The sequence below is a fragment of the Erithacus rubecula genome (genome assembly GCF_903797595.1).
Source record: "Erithacus rubecula genome assembly, chromosome: 3".
In the NCBI taxonomy this organism is placed as follows: domain Eukaryota; kingdom Metazoa; phylum Chordata; class Aves; order Passeriformes; family Muscicapidae; genus Erithacus; species Erithacus rubecula.
The window spans coordinates 128,872,336-128,899,375 of record NC_136689.1 but is presented as its reverse complement, the minus strand read 5'-3'; the positions used below and the strand labels follow the sequence as shown (position 1 = coordinate 128,899,375).

The 27,040-nt window shown below is 35.3% G+C and overlaps 1 protein-coding gene across 1 annotated transcript in view; it reads right to left on the bottom strand.

The window, feature by feature from the left end:
- RIMS2 (regulating synaptic membrane exocytosis 2) overlaps positions 1 to 27,040 on the bottom strand; it is a gene marked incomplete at its 5' end in the record, with an annotated part of 445,281 nt that overhangs the window by 341,332 nt on the left and 76,909 nt on the right. Inside the window, one exon of the mRNA XM_079301387.1 lies at positions 17,198 to 17,408. Within this exon, the coding sequence (XP_079157513.1) occupies positions 17,198 to 17,408 (211 nt within the window). The remainder of the gene's footprint in view (positions 1 to 17,197; positions 17,409 to 27,040) is intronic.

Below are 27,040 nucleotides of genomic sequence, written 5' to 3'. Positions count from 1 at the left end.
ATTTATATATATGACATATTTATGCACTCCCACATTTATGTGCTTCCATAATTATTTCTTTAAAATAGCTATGAATTCCACATATGCTGCTCCTTCAGCAATGGCAGATAGGTGAATACTTCTCCTTTTCTGCTAGTACAAATTAGCAGGCTTTGAAAGTGTTATTAGTGAGAATTATCACCTTCCCTAAACTTATTTCTATTTCAAATTAACTCAGATAATTGTATCTACAGTTTAATGACCACTTCCTGCTTTATAGTTCTTTGGTATCATTCCCTCTTGCAGGAAAAGTTAAATATATCATGATAGAACTCTTCACATACATACTCTGTGTAAGTGAACTGACAGTGCAAAGCAGTTGTACTTGAATAAGTTCTTCATGTTCTTCCTGACTCTTAATATGAGAATCCAGATGAAGCAAGAACAGCAAACAGTCATGGACAAAGTCTCTTGAAGAACATGAATAACTGAATTCCTCTTCAAAAAAGAGCCCACAGTGCAATTTCAATATGCAGCTAACAACTAAGCAGTAGACTTTTCAAATAATATTACTGAATTATAAAAATAATTTTGTCTTGAAAAACTTTGCATCAGTATTTGAAGCTCCCACAAGAACTAAAGGCTTTCTAGAAGTATATCCTGGAAACTCTGTGTCTTACAAAGGACATAGAATTTTCCTTAAAAAGAGCAGGTAGTTTGTTTGGAATTCTTTCTAAATAGGCTGTGTAGTTTTACATTCCAACTCACAGCTGGAACTCCTATCAATTTAGCCTGTTAAACCACTGAATCTTACTATTGATACATCTCCACATGGGGCTTCTGCTTCTCTCTTTTCAATATTTTTTCAATATTCACTACAGGTAACATTGAAGGAAGCAAGTCAGCTCAGTGAAGACACCACATGCAGTCTATACAAATGGGCAAGACAATGTTTGAGGCTTTAGAAAGAAAAGTGGTTAAACAGGCACTTTGTTGAGAATAAATCCTGACACAATGGTTTCTTTATTACAGAATTTTTAATCTCCTCAGAAGGTAATGTTGTATGTGCTTTAATTCTCAATTCTGGACCAGACCTAACCCACATTTAAGTCCATGGAAAGTGAAGAGGGTGGTCTGCTTCTCTCTGATAGAGCTCTCCTTTTCTTCCCTGACTCCAAGTGTAACTGGTGGCATGCTCTCCTTTGAGCAAGGACCTCACACAGCAGGCAGCCATTCCATGGATTTGGGGCATGAACAAACCCTCATCTATGACAGTGTCAGAACGCCATTCATAATACTAAATATATCTATAGCATTTTTTCAAGCTTATGGTACAATAAAATTACAGAATTCTAACATTCTAGGATCACAGCTATTTTATTTCAAACTATTTTATAAATAGCCAGTTAAGATAAATAGATGAATAAGCTATAAAAAAAAACCAATCATATTAATCTAGAAGGACTCTGGAAACTTAAATTATGACAAAAAATATTTTGCAACATAGTCAATATTAATAAAGCACTTTCTCTTGAATAAAGTATAGCTTTTTAGACCTTTTTACTGAGTACTTGAGATTAGTGTCTGAATCTAGATTTTGAACTAATTTTCACTTTTTCTTATACAACAATGTTAAGAAAAATGCAAACAATCATGGTCCTCTCCAGTTACTGAACCAGACATTCACTACACAGAAAGTTTCCTTTGGCCACTCAGAATAATGTCAATAATAAATAAAAGTCAAACAAGGATTAGATAAAACTAAAAAATAAATTTGAAGCAAAGTAGGAGGAATTTGCTTCACACATACACAGCAAAACCAAATTGTTAAAAAATAGATAATCATTATGGTGTTATAATCTAAAAATTAACTAATGTTGAATGCAGACATTAGGCAATTGCACACATTAGGAAAAATAGGCATTTGAACCCTATCTTTGATGTAGAGTTTGGTTAAACTATTCTATCTCTTACAAAGATCCCAGACTTTGCTTATCTAAAACAGTAAGAAATCCAAATTGTTAACAGCAATAAATATCAACTTTCATAATCACATGACCAAGTATCTGAGAGCAAGTACACCTTAATTACACAGGTCATGACTCTGAAGTTATGTAGCAATTACACTGAAACTGAAAGATGAACAGGTTAAATGAATACTAGTGATTAACACTGCTCAACTTCAAACATTTAAAGATAAATGGGATGTAAATGTATTCATAGTAAAACAATTTACTCAGATTCCCATTTTCATTAACAAAGATACATCTGGATTCTATCAGTATTAAAACATTGTAGGGATTTATTTTGTGATAGCATATTATCCCCCATAGAAATCCTTTTAATATTCATTTGGCTTAGAAAACATTGGTATTTTATTTCTTGCAGATCTAAAATGCTAAAAAGGGCTTGTAAACAACATGAAACTTATTCTCAAAAAGCTACAAACAGTAGCAGATGTAAATTGAATTAAATTGAATTAGCTACCTGAAATCCAGGCTTTTCTGTAGATCTTCTTGGTGCTGAATGAAGGTATCTTTATAATAATTCAAACCAAGGAAGTTTTCATTTTTGAATACCCTGTTTATAGTTCATAGGTGACATATTGCTTTAAACACAGAATTTTTCACATTTATTTAAATTTTTCCTTGAATTCAAGTTCAACATCTACTAAAACTGCCTACATAAGTGCACTCATAGTGAGCTAAATAACTGTCTTGTCTGTGCATGTAATATTTCATACATGAACAGATGATGGCCATACCACTTCCCTTTTTTCACACAGCAGATCTAAAGAGCAAACAGATATTAACCCAGAAGCAAGGCCTTTTTCCTTTAATTCCTCAACCTACCACTAAACTGTTCCTTGAAGACACTATCTAAATAAAGCTACAATAGTTGAGGGGGGAAAAAACACCTTGGGACTTTGCCTATTACTATCAATGTATTCATTATTTATATATATAGGCACTGGTTTCCAGCCACTGAAGCTGAACCTAGATAATTAAATATTTATACCATCCCCTGCTGTGCCATAATGTCTAACTGTGTCCAAAGAGTCCTAGGTGTGCTGTTACACACCTGGGTCTGAAATGAGGAATTTGCTGAGCTACCTTTGATAAAGGTCTACACCTGGAACTTAATAGCACATGGTAATGTTTCTGAATATTGCAACAGATGGCAAATAAAACTTACTGCTCAAGAACTGTTTCATCTTCTAATTCCAGAATTTTTATTTGTAATTGCTCTTGTTCTATTAATTTGAACAAAAGTGAAAATTTATTGATATGCTATAGTTTTTATTGTTATAGCAATGCTTCCATATGTTTTAAGGCAAGATTATTTTAGGACAGCTTGAAGAACAATTTCAATGGAAAACAAATCTATTTTGAAAAATTTGAAGTTAAAAGATAAATTTCTAGTGCTATCAGGATGGGAAAAATAGCTAGCAAAACAAAAACTGGCCACTCTAATTTCACTAGAATCTCTCTAAATCACCTCTTTTCAGAAAGCCATCACCATCTAAAACCAAACCAGCTACTTCTAATTTCTGTAATGTAAGATTACACCACCATAGTGTATATGTAAAGAACAAGTTTTATAGGAAGAACTAGTGTCTTTTATACTGACTCTTGAGGGTGAAAAAATTATACAAACTTTTGGGCATATAAACCCTTGCTCATCTAATACAGAAGTACAAATAAAATACGACTGTAAAAAGAATTTCACACTCACTTTCATAGTTATCTGTACTTTCTTAAGCAAGATACTTATCTGAGTGCACATGGAGCATAGACAACAAAAGAAAAGTCTCCTTACATGGATCTAAACCCCCATGGAGCCATTGGATTGAAATAGCTAAGAGCATTTTGAAGCTACATCACATGAAGTTGCTTTATTTTTATTTTCCCATTAAATTTCAAGCAGAAGCTGGATAAAGAGATTGGCAGTTCCTAGGAAGACATTCCCCTTTCCTTGAACACTGTGGGGGTATACCAATGATCTGTGCATGAGAAAATAGGCCAATGGGCATTGCAAGACAAAAAAAAAGAAAAAAAAAGGAATCCCCCAACATCAGACTTAAAAACTGATGTATCCTGACTACATTCTCATGTTGCATCATGACAATCTTGAATACAATGAAAATAAATCTGGGTAACATATTTTGAGTAGAGGACATGACTTGATCGCAGGATAATTTTGACAGGCAAAAGAAGAACTCAGTATTAAAATATGTCTGGCAATCCAATTACCAACCAAGAAGTTTGTTCACCTTCTGCTGCAGGAGGTGCTTCCTGATCAAGGAAACAAGAGTGCAGTCACAGTGCAGTAAGATAAGGGAGAGCAGCTCAGACAAATGGATATGTGAGAAACAGGATCAGAGAACAGGCTTGGACAAGTGGCCCAAGTGGATTCAGGAAGATCTAAGTTGCCAACTCTCTGAATGACTTTTAGAGATGCCAATCTGAAAGACAATACTCAAGAGCTGAGGAAAATCATTAAGCTTCCCACAGCAAAGAGGCATCTCAGAAAATGATCCTATATAATAGCTGGTACAGGAGTCTTTTGTCAGAGGTATTCTAAGTATAGGGAATATTCTATAGTTTTTGTGAGTCTCTTTCTAAAAAGGGGATTTTTTCCAAATTTCAGTGATTAACACATTTCTTTGTTAAAAAAAAAAAAAAAAAAAAACACACACACAGAGCATACACAGACCATGAAAATCTTAATGAGACTGAGCATGTTTCTTCATAAGACAAAAAATCAGCTGGCATCAAGTGTCATGGACAGGGTAAGAGTTTCCCCAAACAGATATTTTCCAATAGCAAAAAGGCAGAGGTTAAAGCAACTTATGGCTTCCAAATATTTCTCACATTTGTTCAATTCCAGATGACAAAGTTGTCAGGTGCTGGGGAGGTACAGACTACAACACTCATGGTTTAAAAATAATACAGAACTTGGTAGGGCCAGGACCTCTTCAGAATGGCAGAAGTAAAATGAGAAAAACTTTTCTCTCTTACAACAGTGAAATTTTCACAAGAAAGTGACAGAAAACAATCATCAACACCTAGGCCTCTCCTGATTGGAATCACAATGTTGATTACTTTAGAACATGGGGAAGAAAAACTGAGGAATAGGAACTTTTAAGTGCAGTAAAATAAAGGGATAGAAAATAATGCCCTAAGATAACTGCTTTTTATCTTTTCTGCTGTAATTTTATATAGAATTGTTTTAGAAAAAGGTTCTTAGGACTGGTGAAGGTTTCAGAATGAATTTTTAAATATAAGTTATTTGTCTGTGTTTTATGTATTTCAAAATTAGTAAGATTAGAAAGTTATAAGACTAACTTCAAAGAAAGTGCCAAATATTTTATTTCCATGCACAGGAAATAAAGACAGAACAAAAAGCAAGCTCTCTTGCATTCCTCCTCAGGTTTATCCTATACAAAATTATAAACAGTTTTGGTGAATGCTTTGATCTAAAATGGTTTAAACCAGATTCTCTAAAAACAAGTTCCTGAACCCACTGAAAGAGATGAATGAACCAAAAAAGTATTAGAAGCTCTGAGGGCCATGTCAGTGCTGATTTTGTCGCTACAAATCTTGTCACTTGAAAACAAACACTTAACAAATATGAACCAATGTATCTAAACCTCAAATGTCTATAACAAAACACTCCACTGGAATTTCATCAGCTTTAAAAAGCCAGATCATGACCAGCAAAGTGAAGGAGCTACATTTTCTCCTGTCAGCTCTTTCCAAAAATTTATTAGCTTGCTTACTTTTTTTGTTGTCTCCAATGTATCAGTGGTTGCTTTAAAGTCATGTCTTCAAGTAAAGGTACAAAGTAATTTCATTTAAATTCAGGATAACAATCAGTAAAAATTAAAAAATTCTACTCCTTTTTCATTTCCTACTATTTACAATTAAGATATACTTTTGCCCAAACTGCATTGCACATCCTAGGTCCTCATCAATTTAATCAAACTTTCCATGACTTTTAGTGATATAGTCACAAAATTTCACTATTCTAGCTAATTGCTCACTTCAATACAGTTATTCGATTAGGAATATAATTGTCAAAAGCTAAGTAAAAGGGAGATAATCCTGTGTATCTTTATTTTTTAAAATCAATTTCATTTTTATCAGCCTTAATTGACTCTGGTTTCTCAAAGAAATCGCTACTTCATAGTCACATTTTGACTGAAAATTAGTGACAGAAATGCAGGAAATGTTTTTAAAATTTACTTTTGTTTCTTAAAGAAAAAACATCCAGAAAAAAATTCCCACTATTATTTTTCAATTTTAAAACATCAAATGCTTCTTTCTCAGATACAATCTCTTTTAATCTTAACTTAAATTACTCCTTTCTGACACACTGGGATCTCAATTTTGTAAAAGTACTTCTCTATAAACCTGCCTAATGAAGAACTGAGACATTTGAGTCATTCCCATGTTCTGTGTGGGAAGAGGTACAGTGAGCTGTAAACTCTGAAGTGGCATTAATATCATGGAACCATACAATGGTTTGGGATGGAATGGACCTTTAAAGCTCATCTAGTCCAAACCCCTGCTATGTGCAGGAACATCTTCAACTTGATGGGTTGCTCAGAACACCACTCCACCACCTCTCTCACCAGCCTGTTCCAGCATTTTACCTCCCACATTGTAAAAACCTTCTCTCATATCCAATATAAACCAACCCTACTTCAGCAGCAAACCATATTCCCCTCTTCCTATTGCAGCAGGCCCTGCTAAAAATGTTTGTCCTCATCTTCCTTGTAGGACCCCTAAAGGTGGTGGAAGTTCTTCCCAGAGTCTTCTCTTGGGATTGTCCAACCTGGAGAAATGTCTCAGCCTTTCCTCACAGGAGAGGTGCTCTGATTCCTCTAATCATTTTGGTTGCCTCCTCTGGACTCACCCCAAGGTCCATGTCCTTCCTGTGCTGTGGACCCCAGAGCTGGATGCAGCACTGCAGGTGGAGTCTCACAAGTGGAATAGAAGGACATATAGTATAAGTTCCCTTTTTTTGCATGTTTAATGGTACAGCACTAAAACACATTCAGGATCCACATCTAAATCCATTCCCCATGACTTTTAATAACACCAGTAAACTGCTGTATGTTTATCCCAATTATTACACTCCATGTGTAATCCAGATTTTCCATGCAATCTAAACCTTTATCAAAAGATGTAACAGGATTTCTGCAGGAGACACACTAAAATATGTTTCTAGCTCTTTACAGACCTGATGCCTTGAATACATCTCATTTTTCAAAGCCATGTTTTAACTGGGTCAACAAGACATCAACAGTCACCAAATATCTGTAGCTTTATCTAGGAGCATTTTCTATTGAACTTGCCAATCTATGGTTACAAAATATGGAATACGCCTCCTAAGAAAGACTGGAATTCAGACCTTTTACACTGACACTGGAAAATGAAGGATATAAAATAATATTAAAGCTTCACTAGGTGTACTAATGCACTGATAAATGCTGCAGCATACAAAATAATACTGTTTATATTAAAGGTACCCATTTTGATAATCAGCAGAAACAAAGCAACTTAAGCACTGTCCTTATTCATGGAAAAAAAAAATCTAATTAGTTTATTAGCTAGGGAAATTCCTGTCCCTTTCCTCCTTAATTCATGTAGATGGTAATGTCTTTGGATACTGCTGGGAGCCAAGAAAGCTCCCAACCCTTTCTCAGGCTACTAAAGGACAAAAAATCATAACAATGATTAACAACTGCTGTTGATCACAGAGCCATGCGTGTACTATGTGACATTTTGTAGAAAACATGTTTTCAAAGAGGTGTTGTCTTCTTGGACCAATGAGCCTTTACTGTTTTGTATTGCATGATCTGTTCTATATAAATGTGATGGCCTTTCAATAAATGGCCTCTTCTTGCAGCTTTGAAGAGGTCATGTGTGCTGCTGCATTAATCACCACCCCTAATCAGACAGCATCATGGTAAAGCTAGATAATAATATAACCTTATTACTGTGACCTCCTTCACATGTTTTGAATTTGGTATTTGACATGGCTCCAACACAGATGATATCACAGACATCAGCTGTTGGACTGACTGTGGGAACAAATACTGTTAGCATGCATCAATTACTTGCAAGATTATACAGAAAGGATACATTCTTCAAGGATAAAATTGTTCCTTTTATCTGCTTTTTATATTTGACATCTACCTCTGTGTTCCACAAACTGCTGCTACTTCACAGCTTTTGAACTTTTATAGTCTTTCAGCTGTGAAAAACCCTGATGGCCAACAGAAAGCTGTGTACCCTCTAACAGACTGGGGTACCAGTAGATGTCCCACCTCAAATGTCACTTGCCTGCTACTAAAGATATGTCCTGAATGGTAACAACTACACATGGCTTACAACTGGTGTGAAGCCAAGTATTTCTGATCAACATGTGCAAGTCAAATGTGAGCCTTGACACTTTTATCTGAAAGAATAAATTACATTTTCTTATAGAAAAAGCCATTCTCTGTATACATTAACTAATAGTATATGAAAGTTAAAAAAATTTCTTTACTCCATATCCTACAGGAACTTATTTGCTAAGCATTACAGGGCAAATTGCTTTAGTAATTTTAGTTCTTTAGAGCACAGCAGAGTTTGATGGAAGAAACTTTTTACACTTGCTCGTGTAGTTTCCTCAATTCTGATATTTTTAAAATAATTTGGTAAAATATTGCAACATATCCAAGCTTATTCCCAAATTCAGATTTATATTACCATTTTAAACCTTGCTAAAATTGAAGACTAAAATATTTACTGTATGTGTAATATTATCAAGACAAACAGAATGTCAGTGACGTGCATAACATTTAACATTATTTCAACATTATGCTGAACACAATATGTGCGCTATATTTTATGAAAGTCTAAAAACCAGTTTAGAAAAAAAATTGTATTAGTGAATGACTATGACATTGCTGGCATATTCGTAAACATTTAGGAAAGATATGTTTTCCTAATATTTACTGGTATCTAATTTTATTGTCACTGACAATCAGAACTGAACTACCATGCCAATAAAAATTACAACCTAAAACGTTGAGACCATACATATCAGTGATACAGAGTGGAAAAACCATTACAATCACTTTATGCCACTTCTACAAGAATACAAATGAATTTTGTCAAAGAAACACCTATGACAGAAATGACATTTACCTTTTTTAAGCTGTGCACATATATTGCAAAAGCAAAGGAAAGGCAGGGGCATGCTCACAAAAGCTGCAAACAGAGGAATATCATGCATAATCTTCACAACAACTCACAGGTTATCAGTAAGCTATTTGGAAAACAGTTAAGCCTTTTATGCCAAGCATTGCTTTCATTTTAATGACAGTAATTCCTCTTGCCTTCAGTAGGAATTACACCTGTGTAAATGAGAGCAAATGTAGGGCAGGAAATATGTCTACCATAAATGAAAAGAACTTTAAACAGAAAAAAGGTTCTAACCACTTTGTCCTCCTGGAGTTCATATCCACGAAAGCAAGAAAGAAAGAACAGGGAGGGGAAAAAAAACACAAATAAGGAAAGAATAACACACTTTGAAAACAAGTACTGAAAACAAGTACCAGAAATTTTTAGTAAGATAAACAAATAAATATCAAAGAAGGTTATATATATCTTTCTTATTTTCTGTAATGGTGAAGGAGATATACTGAAAATAAGTAATTTTAATAATTTTCATTATCTTTTCATGAGTGAAATTGAGGCTGTTGAGAAATAAAAAAATTGTCAAAAAAATGCTCAAAGGGAATTATTTTCATTAAAAAGATTTGGGAGTCATGCATGAATTATCTTCAGCAAAAAATGGGTCATCTCATCAAAAGGATGAAGCATTTAAGTCATACCTTGGACCCCAGTACTGCAAATGATTAGCACTCATCAATGCTTTGCACTTGCAAAGAATTCAGTGAAATTAAGAATGTTTGTTTACTACAGAAAAATAGAGGGTATTTGAATGGCAAAATTGAAATTGCATGTTGGCCACTCAATAAATCTTTAAAATCCTGAAGTTATAAAGCACAAGGAGACAGTTTGTCTCAAGTGTTTACAGCATGACATGCTAGGTCTATAACACATACACTTTCTTTTTCATACTTATCAATATTAAATACAAACATTCCTATTTGATTATTTTCTCTGAAGTAATTGTCTTTTTAGCTGTCTAAAATCGTAAATGGAATAATGGTTTAGAAAAAAATATTAAAAATATTTTCAGCCAAAAATACTCCCTGTTTTAGTGAATAAAGAATGATGATTTTTATCTGGTATTTTAATTTCACATGCCAATACAGAGACTAAATCCAGGCACTTGGTTAAGCATTGGCTGTGCTGGGAATACAACTGCTTACCAAAATAGGGTAACAATTTTATAGATTCATTGTTCCAATACCTGTATGACATGTAACTTCATAACACGTAATAGTTATAGAAGGCTTAGGTTCCCTCCAATCATAAAGTTACAAACAAACATGAGAGAATACAACAGAGGCCAAACAAGACAGTCAAGCAATAAAACACACAATATACAAGGAGAAGTTGAGGGAGATAGACTTGTTTAGCCTAAAGAAGGTTGGGATAGGAAAGGATGTGGGAACTACTTGCATCCTTCAACTATTTGAAGTTTAGCTATAGAAAACACAAAAACAGAATTTTCTTGAAGATGCACAGGTAATAAACAAAATGCAACAGCTAAGGGATTATATTGCAAGTAAGAAAAAAAGAAAACCACAAGAATTGTTAAATGTTGAAAGAGGTTGTCCAACGGGGTTAAGATTTCTCTGTCCTAGGAGGTTTTTACAATTCAGTTGAACAAAGTCCTATAAACCTCATCTGACTTAGAAGTTAATCCTGCATGGAGCAGGAGAGTGGTCTGGAAAAAACTCCATGGGTCCCATCTGACCCAATTTATTCTATGATAGTATGTTCAGTGGCAAAAGATTAAAGTATTTTAAAGATGTTACAGGTTTTAGTGGTACTCTCAGTTATACAAACAGTAAATAGCACAGGAAGCTAAATCACAGGACATCCATGCATTTTTTCTGTTTTTCAGTTTTCTGCTCAGCACCAGTTGGTCTCATGCTTTCTTAGCATGGTTTCCTATCCCACTACAGTATGAAAGAAAATAGTGTTCAGAGACATTTCTTAGGGAAACATCTAGAGCCTTGGTTGCTCATCATCTCCTCTGAAGAAATATACTCTACTATCCAAGAGAACTCTAATCCATATGCATAATTCAAAATGCTGTCATTCATATTTCAACCATAATAGCAACCAAGACTTGATTCACACAATCAATTTATGTTGAATAATGTCCAGGATGAAGAATCTATTTTCAGAAACAAGCTACAATATATAAAGATATGTGAAGTTCAAGATATGCCATCACACTTTACCAAACACCCAAGATTGCCTCCAGCCTCTCAGCTTCCTCCACACACACTGTCAAACATTCTTGAGTTCATAGCAATACACTGCAAGCAATGACATGAATGATGATATGAAAGACAGCCTAGTCAGGCATTTCAATAGCAAAGACATTAGAGGAATCATTCAATTCAGTTTTCAAAGAACAGTAGTATTTGTCTGTTCCACATGAAAGTGCAGATATGTTTTAACAGTGGTTTTAAGGGGAAAGGCCTTATCTCCATGACTATTCAGACATATAGAAATCTTAGCAAAACTAGTGGAATTCCACCCTATACTCAAAAGAAAAAAACTAGAATTCATCCCTTATCCTTTTTTCTAAAATGATCTGTTACAAGGTCAATCTGTCATCTGATTGCATGAGCCAAAGCTGCTCTTCAAGACTGCATTTTTCACACTCTAATTGCCTAAAATTATAAGTCTGGGTAGAATTGTGAGTTCTTCACTGTATCAGGACCATAACCTCTAAGGTTTATGAAAACTTTAAAGTAGTGAAGAGTTCAAACATGTAGCCTCTGTTGAAATTGAGACCATCATTTGCTGTTTATTGAGATCAAAAGAGCTATCAAATGTAAGTAGTTTCAAATAAATAAAATTAATAACAGAAATATTTTGTGCAGTTGTCATTTGAAGGGACTGATCATATCCACAGAGCTTATATTAACATCCCAGGGGATTTTTAACAAGCAAGAGAATCCAAAGAATCAAAGAAATGCAGATTCTGAATATCAGTTCTGTTAGGCATTCATTTGCAAGGGAAGTTTACAGACTGGAAAAGGCTCTCCTGGTTCAAAATGGCAGTTGTGCAAGGGTTTTTACTCTTGGCATTAAATGGAACAATTTGAAGAAGTGTTTTGCTGAAGGGCTATGCTGGGACAGCACTTCTGCTCTTCTGTCCCTGCAGAAGCAGGGCCAGCAGCTGGGGCAGGGCCAGCAGGAGGCAGAAAGGGGGGCACAAGGCAGGTCATGATCCCACCTGCAGACTTGTGTCCCACAGCACCCAAGGATGGGGCCCAGGGCCAAAAAAGAGTCCAGGTCCCCAGCAAGGTCCATGGTGATGAGGCAGAGCTGAGGCAATTCAGGAAACCAAGCCTGGATTAGGCTGAGCAAGGGAATCATCCAGGCAGCTGCATGGCTGGGGCAGGGACCAAGGCTGAGCACTGAGCAGCTACAGGAAAAGGACTGGACTCCCAAGAGAACTTATTGCAAATCATCCTCACACAGCTCCTTCCCCAAGGCTGATCCCAGGCTACAGCTGTGCCACATCAGAGAAGGAAAACCCCACCAGGAAAGGAGTGGGGGAAGCTGCTAAGGACCATGAGATACACTAGCTGAAATGTAGTCTGGATAAATTTGAGTATAACTTTCCAAAGAATAAAGAGGTTGATCATCTCAAATAAAATAGGGGGAGGGAGGGAATAATTTCTGAATGACCATAATTTAGAGATGTCTTAATGGTCATAGATGTGTTCCTATGGCATTAACATTGTTCCTATATAATCAAGACCAGCTTTAAGATTGGAAGTCCTCAATGTATCTGATAATAGAAATTCTATTCTATCCATGGAGAGACTAAGATGTGACATTCATCCTAATGAGAAGCATAACTTTTAAATCCTCCAGTTGTGAATTTACAACTTCTCATTCAGAAGTGGAATGTCTTTGGAATAATTTACTGCTTGCATTTTTTCAGAGATATTTGCTCTCTAGAGAGATGAATACAGTTGCAGGTTATCAGTTTTTACAGATGTTACAGGGATTAATCTAAAAAGAAAAACCACACAAAGTGTTTAGAGGAATCCTTTCCTCTTGTTTGCAGTGTTATGTGTCTTTTGCAGAAAAATGGGAAGTCAAACCACATCTCCTAATGACCAACTAACTTGTGTGCAATAAATAATGGAGTTTGTTCCAAATACTAGTGGCTTGGAAAGCCTGATTGTGACAGACTAATTCTTCAGTGCTTGCCAGTTCTCTACAGGATGAAATGGATTATGCATTACCACAAGTATTCTACAATTTTGTGTTGCAACTCCATACAGATGATCACTTCGCAAGTCCTGCAGTTAGAATCATTCAAAGGGAACTTGATGGTTTTATCAAAATCAAACAGCCCCAGGCAAATAATCAGAATGCAAAGCTTGCACTGAACCAGGGGAACTGAGAGAAGCTCCCTAATTACACCTTACATATTTCCCATTTTGTTGTTGGTCCTATAAAACAACTGAAAATCTTACTTTTTTTCTTCAAAATCAAAGAAAGAAGGGTATTTCAGTGGCTCCAAGTGATAATAAGTTGCCAAATACCCTGAAAGAATGTATTCAGCATGCATTAACTTTCCAGGCAAGCATTTTTTCCTTTCTGTACAAGTGAAAGGTTGGTTCAGTCAACTTGCATTCTGAGGTGATAATACTTATAATCACTGCACACAAGGTTGTATCAATCAGGAGGTTGCATTTTTCCAACATTTTGGCATTTAGATTTCTCACCTGTATAAACCTCATTCTGCTGTTTATTGACTCATTCAATGTGCATTTCCCTATATAGTTTTAAAAAGAACAGGAGTATTTTATATATCTGTAGTACTGCTATTACTAAGAACAATTACTGCTTCCTCTCACAATTTATTTTTCAGTTTTAATCAATCTGAAACTGTTTATAAACATAAATGATGACTGTTCAAGGTTTTTTACTGCCTTGAAATTTAAGCCCTCATTTAGTTAAAACACACCATTCACCAAGATAATAAATTGTACAGAAGCAAAAGTGCCACCATTATAATTTTTATTTGTTTGAGCTAGAAGGAACTCCCACATAATGATAATTTTTGTGTAGCTTAAACTGAATGCTAAGGCCTGTATATTTAAGGCACTTTAATGAAACTGCAAAAGGAATAAATCATCCAAACTTTTTGAGAATCCTAATCTAATGCTCTGACAGCAGTGAAAACATTTCCACTCCCTGCTGCTACTCATGGCCATGAACCCTGTAAGCAGCAGTCAGCCTTGAGACCTTTGAAAGAGGAGGAGTCTTTGCAATTCTCCATCATCTGAGGTGCATGCTGCCTGTACTAAACAGTTTAGGTGCAGAATCTGGAGTAAAAGGCAGGAGTTTAGCTTGAAACTTGATATAATGAAGCTCTCAAACAGATCCACCAATGAACATTTCAGACAGTGAAAGTATCACCTTATATAAGGTCCAAAGTAGACACATATATAATATCAAAAATGTCTACAAAGATCAAAAAAAATTTAACATAGGAAGTTATTAGAAGTCATCCTTCAAGAAACTGAAGTTGTATTCAGAAAAGAAGAGAGATAAGAATAAATTCTGGTAGACCAAAATAGCTTTAATAGAATAATCAGTGTAGGCATAAAGCAGGGCATAAATAGGAGACTGTTACAGTCTGAGTTAGATCCTTTTTGTCTATATTCACATTGATTAGGAAGGTATTTACTCTAGAATAATATTTTATGCAGAATAAAGGGAGGACATACTTCAAACTGATATTTCAGAAAGAGAAGCTATAAAGTGAGTCACCAAAAAAATTAACAAATTTTTAAAATTAAATTATAGTTAGTGTAAAGCATCTCCAGTCTAAAATAATTATTAACTGCAATACAGACTTTCATTGACAAGAACTATAAACGTTGGCAAAAATAGCAAGATATTTTTAAGGAATTTCAACATTATATCAATTGCAGAATAGACAAATGAGTCTGACATTCACATTGGACAGATTTTTACTTGATATTTTGTGTACTTTTTAACTCAAATACACAATAAAATTAGCAAGCATATGAATAAATTATGACAAAATGTGGAGAAATCAGAATGGCTTTAGTAGAGGGAATTCACATCTGTTACATGTATTAGAATTCTTCCAAGTAGTCACAGAGAAAGTGAGAAAATGGGATTTATTCCTATTGCTCAGTTGGGATTACACACTTTTAAAGAATATCAGCTGCCATAGAATAGGAATAAATTCATCCATGAGAAAATTTAATTAATAAAAGGACAAGAACAAAAAACAGGAATAAATGGCCAGGATTTTTTCTAAGGGAAAGTTTTCACCAGCAAAGCCTCACAGGAAATCAGTCTAGAAACACTGTGTTCAGAATATTCATATATTATCTAGAATAAAAAATAATTAAGTGCAGGAAAGCCTCCCACTAAGTGAGCAAAAGTAATAGGAAAAAATGCGAGCTGAGAAGTGTTGCAGAGCAGTCTCTGACTGAATGGAGAAGAGAGATTTCAGTCAGACAGTAAGAAAAGCTATCTGTGGTGAGCATGGTGAAGCAGTGGAATTACCTAAGACTCTACAGAAGAACCTCATTGGAAATCTGTCAAGAGAAGTCAGACTTATCTGTCAAGTTCAGATGATCCATCTCAAGAGAATCTAGATGATGTATCATAATATTTCATTAGGAAATGAAGCATTCTTCCTAATGTTATGTTTGTAAGGATGTAGGCATAATGACCGAAATATCTGTCCTAATTGGCTTTTATAACCAGATGAAATTAATACAGTCATTGTTATCCCTCTTATTACTAGCAACATGACTGAGTTATTAAAAAAAAAGTGAACCTACTGAAGGCAACATTTTTAAGTTACCTTAAAGAAAACCAAGGCAATTTAAGACATTTACACATAATCTCAGTTACTTTAATCATCAGAAACTATTATTATGCCATGATTTTTTTATTATTCTATACTTTGTTAATCAAATACTTCAGTCCATTATTTAAACCTACTTTTCAATATCAGGCAAATAAAAACATAATATACATACTCTTGTCCCCTACCTTACAATAGATATTTAGTAAATCATGGCATTTGCAATGAGCATATTACAAAAAAAGTGACTTATGGAAATAAATTATATTAGAAAAATAACATGAATCCACATTAAAATATTGTATTTTTTACAAAATACATATTTTCACAAAAGACTAGCATAATACTTCTTGAATAATGCCATATGTCTTCTACAAGTATCTGTCAGAATCTGAGAAACATCCTGTATATCAGATCTGAACATTTTATCTAAAATATTGAGTAAAACTATCTCAGAAGAGTTTTCTGTGATTCCATCAGTTGTGCTGAATTTTTTACTCTATCATTCAGCTTTAAGAATTCAGTTTGCTGGTTTACCACTTCTTATAAAATAAACACCGGCATATACAGAACAATATATGTTAATGCATCTAACTATTTTCTAGAAATAAGTTAACATTCACATGTGTATGCACACATAAATATGCATAATACGTGTGGATATGTATAATAGATAATAAACATTTTAAAGCACAGTATTTTTTTATATATAAGGTTCTAACACCAATTTTAAAATAATATTGTACAGGGGAGCCTAGGCAAGCAGGAAAGAAACAAATCCTTGCTCTACTTCGTAATAATCAATGTCTCAATATTAGCATCACTAGATCTACTTGTGTTTCTCAAATAGAGACTCATCCTCCAATCAAAGAAATGTACTTGCATGAGTTTGTTACCCCAAAAATGGTATGTATTAGCTTAAAAGCCATAGTCACAAATTCATATGCAATTACATGAAATGTAATTGAAATTACATGAAATGAGGACAGATATCCTAGAAGTCCCTGAAGCAGATATCATTGTCTCCTTAAAGGAAATGTGTTTCAGCAGTTATGTGATTCAGATTCATAAGCAGTGAGTAAGAGACAGTGAGTGTAGGAGAAGCCTGCAGTTAGACTCTCATCATCCATACCTTGTTTGACCGCAGAGACACTCTTCCTCCGCAGCGCGCACAGAATTTAGTTTGGCAATATGAACAGTTATGGCCACAGCCATCAGCAAATTTTGTTTTGTGGCAGATGCCACAGGTTGGGGCATCACCCTTCTGCTCCTGGTGCTGCTGTGATTCTTCACCCATCTTCTTTACTTGCTCCTTATACATCTCAAACTGCTGATGTAATTTTCTGCAGAAGAGAAGAGATCATTAGTTGTTGTTTACTGTTTGCATTTCACAAATACTTCAGTCACTAAACCACAACCATTTTTACAAATCAGAGAGAAATACTGCAGTAAAGTAAATACATTTAATTTATGTTGCTCCAGAAGTGTTATATTCAAGAATTATTTCAGTTTCATTATAACAAAACTCTAGGAGGAAGCTCAACATTGATAACATTCAGCTCACAGTCCAGCTGTTACAAAGATATAACTTTTCTTTAGGATGGGACCAGATGTTTGCTACAAACATAAAAGCTGGAAACACAGGATAAGGGATCCAAGAGTCCATGGTACTAAACAACAGATTGGCTAAGAGGAGGGGGAAAAAAATCAAATTCATTCTTCAAAGTGTACTTTTACCTAATTCCACCAGAGAGATGCAAATATGTTTTCTTGATCTAGTTCATTTCTCTAACAATACTGCATAGGATAATGATTCCAAAATGCTTTTTCAATGACTTTTCAATCACTGGGTTCAAGCCTATAATAAGTTACCTAATCTCACCAAGTTATTATAAACCATTGAAGCCATTCATATCATTGGACAGGAACTGTCATCTCATGCAAAATGTAAAGTAGAAGATAGCCTTAGGTGTAAAATCCAGAAAAAATTTGCTAAAGATACACATATACATTTAGCATCTATTTCCAGAACTAGAAACAAATGCAGTCAGTGGCCATGAGTGTACAGACCACAATGTTAATTCATCCATATTTCTGAGTCCACAGTCATCAAATCTCAATACATGATAATGGGAAGTGTCTCATGGTGACCAAACCTACAGACACATTTCATGGTCTATAATGATAGCTTTTTTTCAGCCCTATTTCTAAAGGTAAATGATACCATGGGAAATTTAATTTTCATTGTAAATAGCCAAAATATTTTAGCTTTTGCAGATTCTGAAAAAGATGGGAAGGGTGACATTGCATATCACAAGAGTTTCAAACCCATTGAGGGAAAAAAAAGAAAAAAACAAACTTTGACTTCTCTTCTTTCTTTTTATCATTGTGATTTAAAGGGGTCTGAACAGTGATATTTAAATTCTTAGCATGGAATTCAACTTGCCTAATTTTCCAATAGAGACTGTAAACTTTAGCAAATTAAAAGTTAATTATCTAATTCAGGTAGGTTTTTTAGTTCCTTGAATTACTTCATGCAAAAAATTAAGCTCTTTTTATGAAACATTAAAAAAGTAACATAAGACAAAAAAAATTGCAAAATATATTTTTCCTTAGAATTCCTCTTCTGAGAATCTTGAGATTAAATAAATAAAAACACACATGAATCATAAAATAGAACAAAAAATAACCTCCTAGAAAACAACTAAATCCAGAGGACCAACTTCCTTAAGCATAAATAAATCCTATATATACATCACATATAAATTAATGATGCAAAACGATTTCATCAGAATTTTCAGGGGTGCCTATCAAAACAAATATTACACTAGTCAGTTCAAAATTAACTCAAGCAGCTATTTACCATGGATATTCACACATATAGAAAGAATTGTTGGGATTTACTCTGTTTTTCATGAAAACTCTCCTAAAGAATGTACTTTACACTAGACCACAGAGGAATTGTAGGAACAGGCAGGCAGCTCCCTCTCTCCAGCAGGAAACACAGGAGGCTGGATGTTGGAACCCTGGAAACAGGGAGTTTTGAACTTGCTGTGCTGTCAGGCACTGACTCCCAAAAGAACACTGCTTGTGACCTGAGGCCTTGGAGAAGGCTTCCAAAATGGAATGATAGAACTGGAATCACTGGTGTGCAGTTTGAATAGAAGTGTGCAGTATCACATGGTGAAGGGTTTGGAATTTGGGGTTTTACAATGTAGTAATAGGTATGGGATAAGATGGAGGTTCAGGGCAGATGTTTTTCTTTTTGTACCTCTTCTTCACAGGTGGTACTTTTTAATTGGAAAAATGCCACACTGCAGGTCACAGGTGTTTGGTTGTTGAGTCAGAAGTAAAAAATAATTTAGGTGTTAGTTTTTAATTGGATTGTTTGGTTTTAAAAGACCCTGTAATGAGTGAGACACATTGCCATTTCTTCATTTTCAGCTTGTTAGCTAGAAGTGCTGTAGCACTCACTGTAACATAGATAAGAATTAATAAACAACTGAGTCCAAACACGAAATTCCATCTCTCGTGTTTTCAATCCCAACTCTGACTGAAGAGAAAAAAGAAGATAAAAAGTAATAGCTGGAGTCATGTTTCTCTGTACTAACCTGCTGCCACTGACCCTTTCCCAGGAAGAGGGAAAGAAGATTACTTCATTTGCTCATGTGTCACTTTTCTGTGTACCTACTGTTGTCATTTCAAGACCAATCCTGAGTCCCTGGGCTGTCCTCAGGCCCAGCAATGGACTCCCAACAGCAGTGGCTCCTTTTCCCCCTCTGTCACCTCTTTCCCAGCTGCACCAGCCTCCTGGTGTGCAGCAGAGCAGGGAGAGGGGCTCATCTGACACCTCTACAGGAAGGATGGTAGAGTTGGCATTGCCCTAAAAGCCATTGGGGCAGTCAGGAGCAAGGGGCTTCCTCTGCCTTCTCCCTGCTTCAAAAGGGCTCATTATTGAGTGCTCTTTGCTGAATGGGGAAGGACACAAGTTACTAATAAGTGAGAGGTGAGTGAAGTTGAAAAAAAATTTGGAAATCAGGAAACCTGGCATATTTCAGCATTTTACACCTATATGACAACCCTATATAATTGGTAGTTGGTAGTCTGGCCTGTTTCCATCAATAACATATGTAATCTCTGAGACCTTGCCTGCCTTTTAATTTTGCTTAACATTGCATTCTTCATTTAAAGCATATTATCTATGCTGAACTCCAAGTTTATTTTTAGGCTGCATTCAGTTTTGTGGCTTCCTTATAATCTACAGCCTTTGTTTGTATGATTACTTGCTTACCAGTCTCACTGATGCATAAAAAGCACAAGGCTTTTGCCAAATCTTAAGCCTCATGTACTGAAATAATTTCACTTGTGTTTCCTCTTGGGCACCAGAATCTATGTAAAGGTCATAACTTTTCCTTTAATGTATAAACTTTTCAAGGTTATACACAGTAATTTTCCAAAATCCTTGTTCTAGTAGGAAACAACTAATCATCTGCCAAAATTGTTCATTATTACATCTTCTGTTCTGAGAAAAATATTACATGCATTGATAGCTATCAGAAAAAATTAAAGAGGAGACTTTTATGAAATATTCAGTTAGACACAATATGTGTGCTACTTGCTATGCAGAACCACCTGAGATGAATATGCATACTTGAAACAAAATACAGAGCACTCATTTTAGGAAGTACATTTAAAAAATGTAGATTAATAATTACTTTTTTATCATTTAGCCGGCACAGGTTTAAGCCAAAATTTAAGCTAAAACTACACAGTAATAATTACGGTTTTAGAATAGAACAATATCTGACATACATTTAGCAAAAACTGTATAATATATGCTTTTCAGAAAAAATAATGCAAAATAAAATTCCATCTTGTTCAAGCTGTCTGCACTCATCTTTCTACTGAGAACATTGCTGCCTGAGGGGCTCAGAGCTCACTTACTAGGAAAATTCAAGTAACTAGTAGCAAGGCAAACTTCAGAGCCTGAAACCAAACTCAAGTATCCCAATACTACAATTCTCAGTCCCCATATCCAGTCAGTTACTCTGTTAATGCAAGAGACTGAGAGCCACCCATCATTCATAGAATAGTTTAGGTTGCAATAGACTTTCAAGATCATTGAGTCCAAATGTTAACCCAGCATTGCCAAATTCACTGTTGAACTATGTCCCCAAATGCCACATCCACACATCTTTTAAATACCTGCAGGGATGGTGACTCAAAGCCTTCTCTGAACAGCCTGTTCCAATGCTTTAAAACCCTTCCCATGAAGAAATGTTTCTTAATATCCAATCTAAACCTCCCCTGGTGCAACTAGAGGCCATTTCCTCTCATCCAGTCACTGGTTACCTGGGAAAAGAGCCTGACCCACACATGGCCACACCTCCTTTCAGGTAGCTGTAGAGAGCAGAAAGGTCACCCCTGAGCTTCTTTTTCTTCAGGCTAAAACACCACCAGCTCCCTCAGCTGCTCCTCATAGGACGCCAGACCCTTCACCAAATTTGTTGCCCTTCTCTGGACACACTTCAGCATCTCAATGTCTTTCTAGTAGTGAAAAAAGTGAGCTCTGTGCAAGAGTTGTATTTTGGGCCAAAATTTTAACCACAGTGAAAAGCCTTATTCTTAGACATGATATGGACTTTTATTGTTTGCCAATCCAGATAACAATATTCAATCATAATTAACAGCTCATTTAAGTAGAAAACCCAGCAATGCACATCCATAACCCTTATATATGTGTATTTTGGCAATGGCCTCTATAGCATATGCCATCTACACTGACAGAAAGTCTCATTCCTTTGCAACATTTTCTCAAAAATACAAGTAGGTACTTTAACAACTGCTATAAATTTTAGAGAAAAAGGAGAATTTAGCATTAGTTTGCACAAACACCTAATAATAAGGAAAATTTAGTCTGGGAAATTACCAATTAAGTTCTGCTCTTGGGAGAATTACTTCCTTGAATCACACTTGTACCTACTAGAAGTTACAGTGGTGAAGTTCATGAGGCTTATATGATTAGACAAGTTTATTTTTTAAACAACATATCCAAGATAACTTCATAGAGGACTTGTCAATGTGAAAAGCAAGTGTTTGTAAGAACTTTGACTGCTCTGCCAGAGTAAAGAATTAGCTTCTATTGGAATACTTGCTTTCTTCTGGAACAGAGTTAATTTAATTCTGCTTTTCCTGATTGCCCACACCTTTCCAGAAATGAAAAATTCAGTCAAAAAGCAGCAAACTGTGACTATTTCCTGATCCATGCAAAAGGCAAGCAAGAAAAGCAAGTTTATTATTGACATTATTGTACAGAAGTTTTACTTTCTCCTCCCCTCCAGAAATGTCACTAAAACTTTCAGCATTTTACCAAAACTTAAAAAAAATACCAGCAAGATGTTCTGAAACTATACTTGCCTCCCAAAAGTTCACATAAACGTCTCTGAAATTTCTAAATCTGCTTAAAATTTACCATTAGAAGAGCAACTGTTAAGAAAGAATCCAGGATGTTTAGACCAGAGGTAAGTGTAGAAGCTGCTCCTCATTTCCTGCATACACTTCACTCAAAGTTGTATTACAGATGTAGCACTTGCCTCGTTTTGTTTCCCAGGCACAGAGCACGGATGTGGCTTTAATCCAGGCTTCAAAAAGGGTTTGTTCACTTTCAGTTCTGCCAAGTCCATTCATTTAACAATTTTTCTGCTAGTGGCAATGACTGTCTAGTAGCATATGACATTCTTTCCTGTACTGTACACTTGAAGTTCCTGCTTTTACAATAGTGCCAACTACACCCACTTCTTAATGGATACTACTCATAAATAACCCCATATGCTGGTAGAGGTTGGGAAACAGCAGGCTGAACAGCAGTTCTGCTGATAAGAACCCCTGGAAAATAGGGTGGAAACCAGGCAATGAGGCAGTGGTGTGTGTGCTTGCATTACAAATTGGACAAATTACATATGGGCCCACATTAGCAAGAGTATGAGCAGCAGATTAAGGGAAGTTATTTATCCCCTTTGACTGGGACTGGAAAGGCTGCACCTAGACTATTGTGCCCAGGTTGATGTCTGCCTGTTATTGATGGATGTGGACAAACTGGACACATTTGACAAGTCCAGTTTGTCAACAAAAAAGAAAATTATCATGTCTTTGCTCAATCCAGTGAGGAGGAATAGACTAAGGAGTGAATTCACACCTGTCTGAATCTAGTTATCTAATCTAAACATTAGCTGAAAAGAAAAATTACAGAGCCAAATTCTTCCTGGCAGCCAAAAATCCAAATCAAGCACTAAAGGCACTAAAATGACACTTTGGGAAGGGGTTAAGGTTGGGCATTAGAAGAAGCATGTACTGAAAAAGCTGTCCCAAGACACTACTATCACTATGCTTAGAGCTTTTCAAAACTTGCCCAGATAGAGCTCCAGTTGCCTTACCTGAGTCTTGGCAATAACCATGCTTTGAGCAGGGGGGTCACTTAAGACACTCTTCAAAGAACATTCCTGTTGTTACATAATTGACAAGCGCTTTATGGAACCAGACAAGAGATATGAAGTATAAACCCAAGCAGAATCATAAGGAAAAATATTCAGCAAGAACCATTTGGCTAAGCAGTATTGAAAAGAAAAAAGTGACCACTTTTACTAACAGAAAAAAAACCTGCTCTTTATGTTTTTTATAAACTACTGTGAGAATAGCTCTCTCAAAGTTTCACCAATTAAGTCACATTTGCTTTCAACTCTGTGTAGGGCAAAGGGCAGAAAAACCTTGAGTTTATGCTTTGATACGGCTATATGTGGGCAGTAAAATAGAAATTTTAAAAATTAAAAAAAAAATAATGTTCAGCAATACTAAATAGGACTTTCCTTAATTGAAAAATTATGGGTTTTTCAGCATTCAACTGAAATGAGAAAGGGAATCACACAAAACTCCTTTCAGAAGACCATGATTCTACTTCAAGTCCATGAGATAAAGAAAAATGATTAAGGAACCTAAGCCTCAAATCTCACTTCAAACAAAAACCTCATATCCAATTCCATTTTAAACTAATGGGTTACTATACCCAGGCAGATAACACAACTAGGGTATTGAAGCCATTCACAATTCAGAGTTTTCAGCTTTCATATCAGTGAAAATTAAATATTGACAGAAAGTAGATGTCAGCAGAGGTATCTACAAACATTCACTCAATTCACAGCACTTTAACTCTCTTGCTGGCAAGATCTCAGCTGTCTCATTGGAATTGACATATTATTTCTGTCTGATTTCCTCAGATAAAAATTAACTATTTTCTACCGTCAGTAGGTTTAACTTCAAGGGCACCTATATAAATGAAATGCCTAAGCTTAGACTTTAGACTTAAAAAAATACATTCAGAGAATGCAAATTGAAAGGGCTTAAAAATACAACTGCCAATAAAAATGCTACTTTTTAATCTATGCACTGGAATTTACAATAAGTAGGAGACATCTAAGATACTAAAAAGAGCTCATCAGAGGCACTTACTTTGATTCCTGCTGAAAGTACCAGTTTTAGCTAAACTTTCACAAACTCTTTCTTTTAAAACAGAAAGATACCATAAAACCCAATTCCTTTGAATTTCTCCCTGCCTTGACGCCAAGAAATCTATGCAGAAACAAAAACTCACAAGCTTATCTCAAAAATACACATAGTCTCTCCTGTGAGTTGTAGTTGTACTGTTTAAGAAAGTAGCAGAAAATTAACTCCACACTATTTTTTTTTCAGGCTGGGCATTTTCCCCAGTTTAAAAGTTAATAGACAGATTTTTTCTAGAATTTTCAGTATTTTATTTAGATATAGAAGGTTACATACAATGACAGTAACAGCCCTATTCAGCAGTGTTATAAATAGTGAGATATTTCATTTCTTAAACAGAGTAAATAGTCCTGAAAATGTCAGTAGAAACAAATCTGAAATTTTTAACTTTTTCACCTATTTTCACCTACTTTGGTTTGAGTCGGTTTTCAGGTGGAGCTAACAAGGAAAAAACCCTTGATTTTCATGTTTCCTAATCTCTAACCCATTAAGGAATTTAATTTTTCTGTGATATTCGTTAATATGAAATAGACACAGAGGAAAAGTGATATAATTTTAACTGCAGAACACCTTTAAAGAGACTGCAGAATTGACTGGAGAATAAGGAGGCCCTAAACATGGTGAAAGATTTACTAACTTACAAAAGAAATACCTTTGTTCACACTAAGAAAAATATTACCACCCTCTCAATCAGAGGAGTACTTATTTATCAATATAATACTCTTACTAAATTTTTTAAAAACAAACAACAACAAACAAAGAAACCACACACAAGATGGCCAAAACCTGGAAACTAGGTAAAAAGGGCACAGAGTTAAAATAAGTTCACACATATGGAACATTATGTCTTTGGATAGTTTCCCTGAAAAAATACTGTAAAATTAATATATTTTCAGTCCAAGTGCATGTATGTAATCTAAATCTAAGTGAGTTACACTGTGCCTGAAATGTTGAAGAGAAGAAAAAGAGATAAGAGCATGGAAAGAAAGGAGTGTGGCTGCTAAATGAGCTTGCCCTTGGTTTATACCAGTGCTGCTGCTCACTTATAATTCAAATAGGAAAAGCCAACTATATCAGAGCTAATGAGCATCCAAAGCTACCAGATCTGTTTCAGTTTCTCTTTCCATGCAAGGAAGCAGGGTGAAGATGTCCTGTTATGCCCTAACATCATTTTCCTCATGCTGGAGAATGAGCCCAAATATTCTCAGCTGGTGGTGACAGGCTATTCTTAGAAGTAAAACACATGGCCAACATGATGTCTTCAAGTTGGCCTGGCTCCATTCTCTCTTTCTCCCACTTACTAGGGCATTCTACAAAGCCTTACAGGTCACACTGCATCACATTTTGTTCACAGCTTATTTGAACTTCCTCACAAAATAGAAAATATTCTCCCACTGCACTCCTCCTGATGTCAGAATGAAGTATTTAAATTGGTATGACCCTAAATAAATTTGTAACTACAGATAAAGTCATGTCACTGACTCTAGTTTAATTTAATACATTCAGAAACTCAGTTAAAAATTAAAAAAAAAATAAAAGGAAGGAAAAAAAAACACCAGAAAGAATGTGGAGGAAAAAGCCCCTGCATTTTAATAAATGAGGATATGACTGTAAATGAATCGACAGAAAACACACCAGCTAGACAAAAAGCCTACCTAGAACAGACAATTACCTTACCTATTTTTTTTCTTTTTACAATGCTCGGTATTGAATAAAGCTGAAGCCTTTGTTTATTAACTTTGTTTATTAGCATTAGTGAAACTGCTCTTTGTTAACTGGGGAGCAGGGAACAATAGCTAAGTACAATAGTCCTGTGAACACAAGAAAAAGTGAACATGAAGATGAACATATGGACTAAAAAGGACTGACACAATGTTATCATATTTCTGTGTGGGTTTAATGATATTGAGATAAAGCCAGACAAGATGCATAAAGAGGAAAAAAAAGGAAGTAGGGAGCCTCTGGCTGTACCTGTTACTTCCAATGTTCCTCAGAACAACAGACAGATACTTGCTTCTACCATTTCCTCAGCAGTTCAAACTAATTGCAAGATTAAATTGTGAAATGGTACATTTCTAATTGTTTCTGGTTTGTTAAAATTCATCTTTTATTGAATTGTTCATTCCACTTTTACAGTCTATATTATAGACATAAAGCTGGAAAGTCACAACTAAGTTCTAAACACACACAATATAGTAAAACAACCAGTTTAACAAGATCTTTTCCAACACTTCTTTAGTGACAATAAGAAACACGGGCACTTAAAGATAATACCACATTGCTCCAAAAGTTTAATGGCCAATCATTGAAAGCTACCTAGTTTCTCCATAGCTGATAGTTGAGAGTAGCCACTTCTAAACAAGTAAGGTTCCTTTGTAAGTCCATATGGAAATGACACCTTTGAATATTTTTACACCACTGT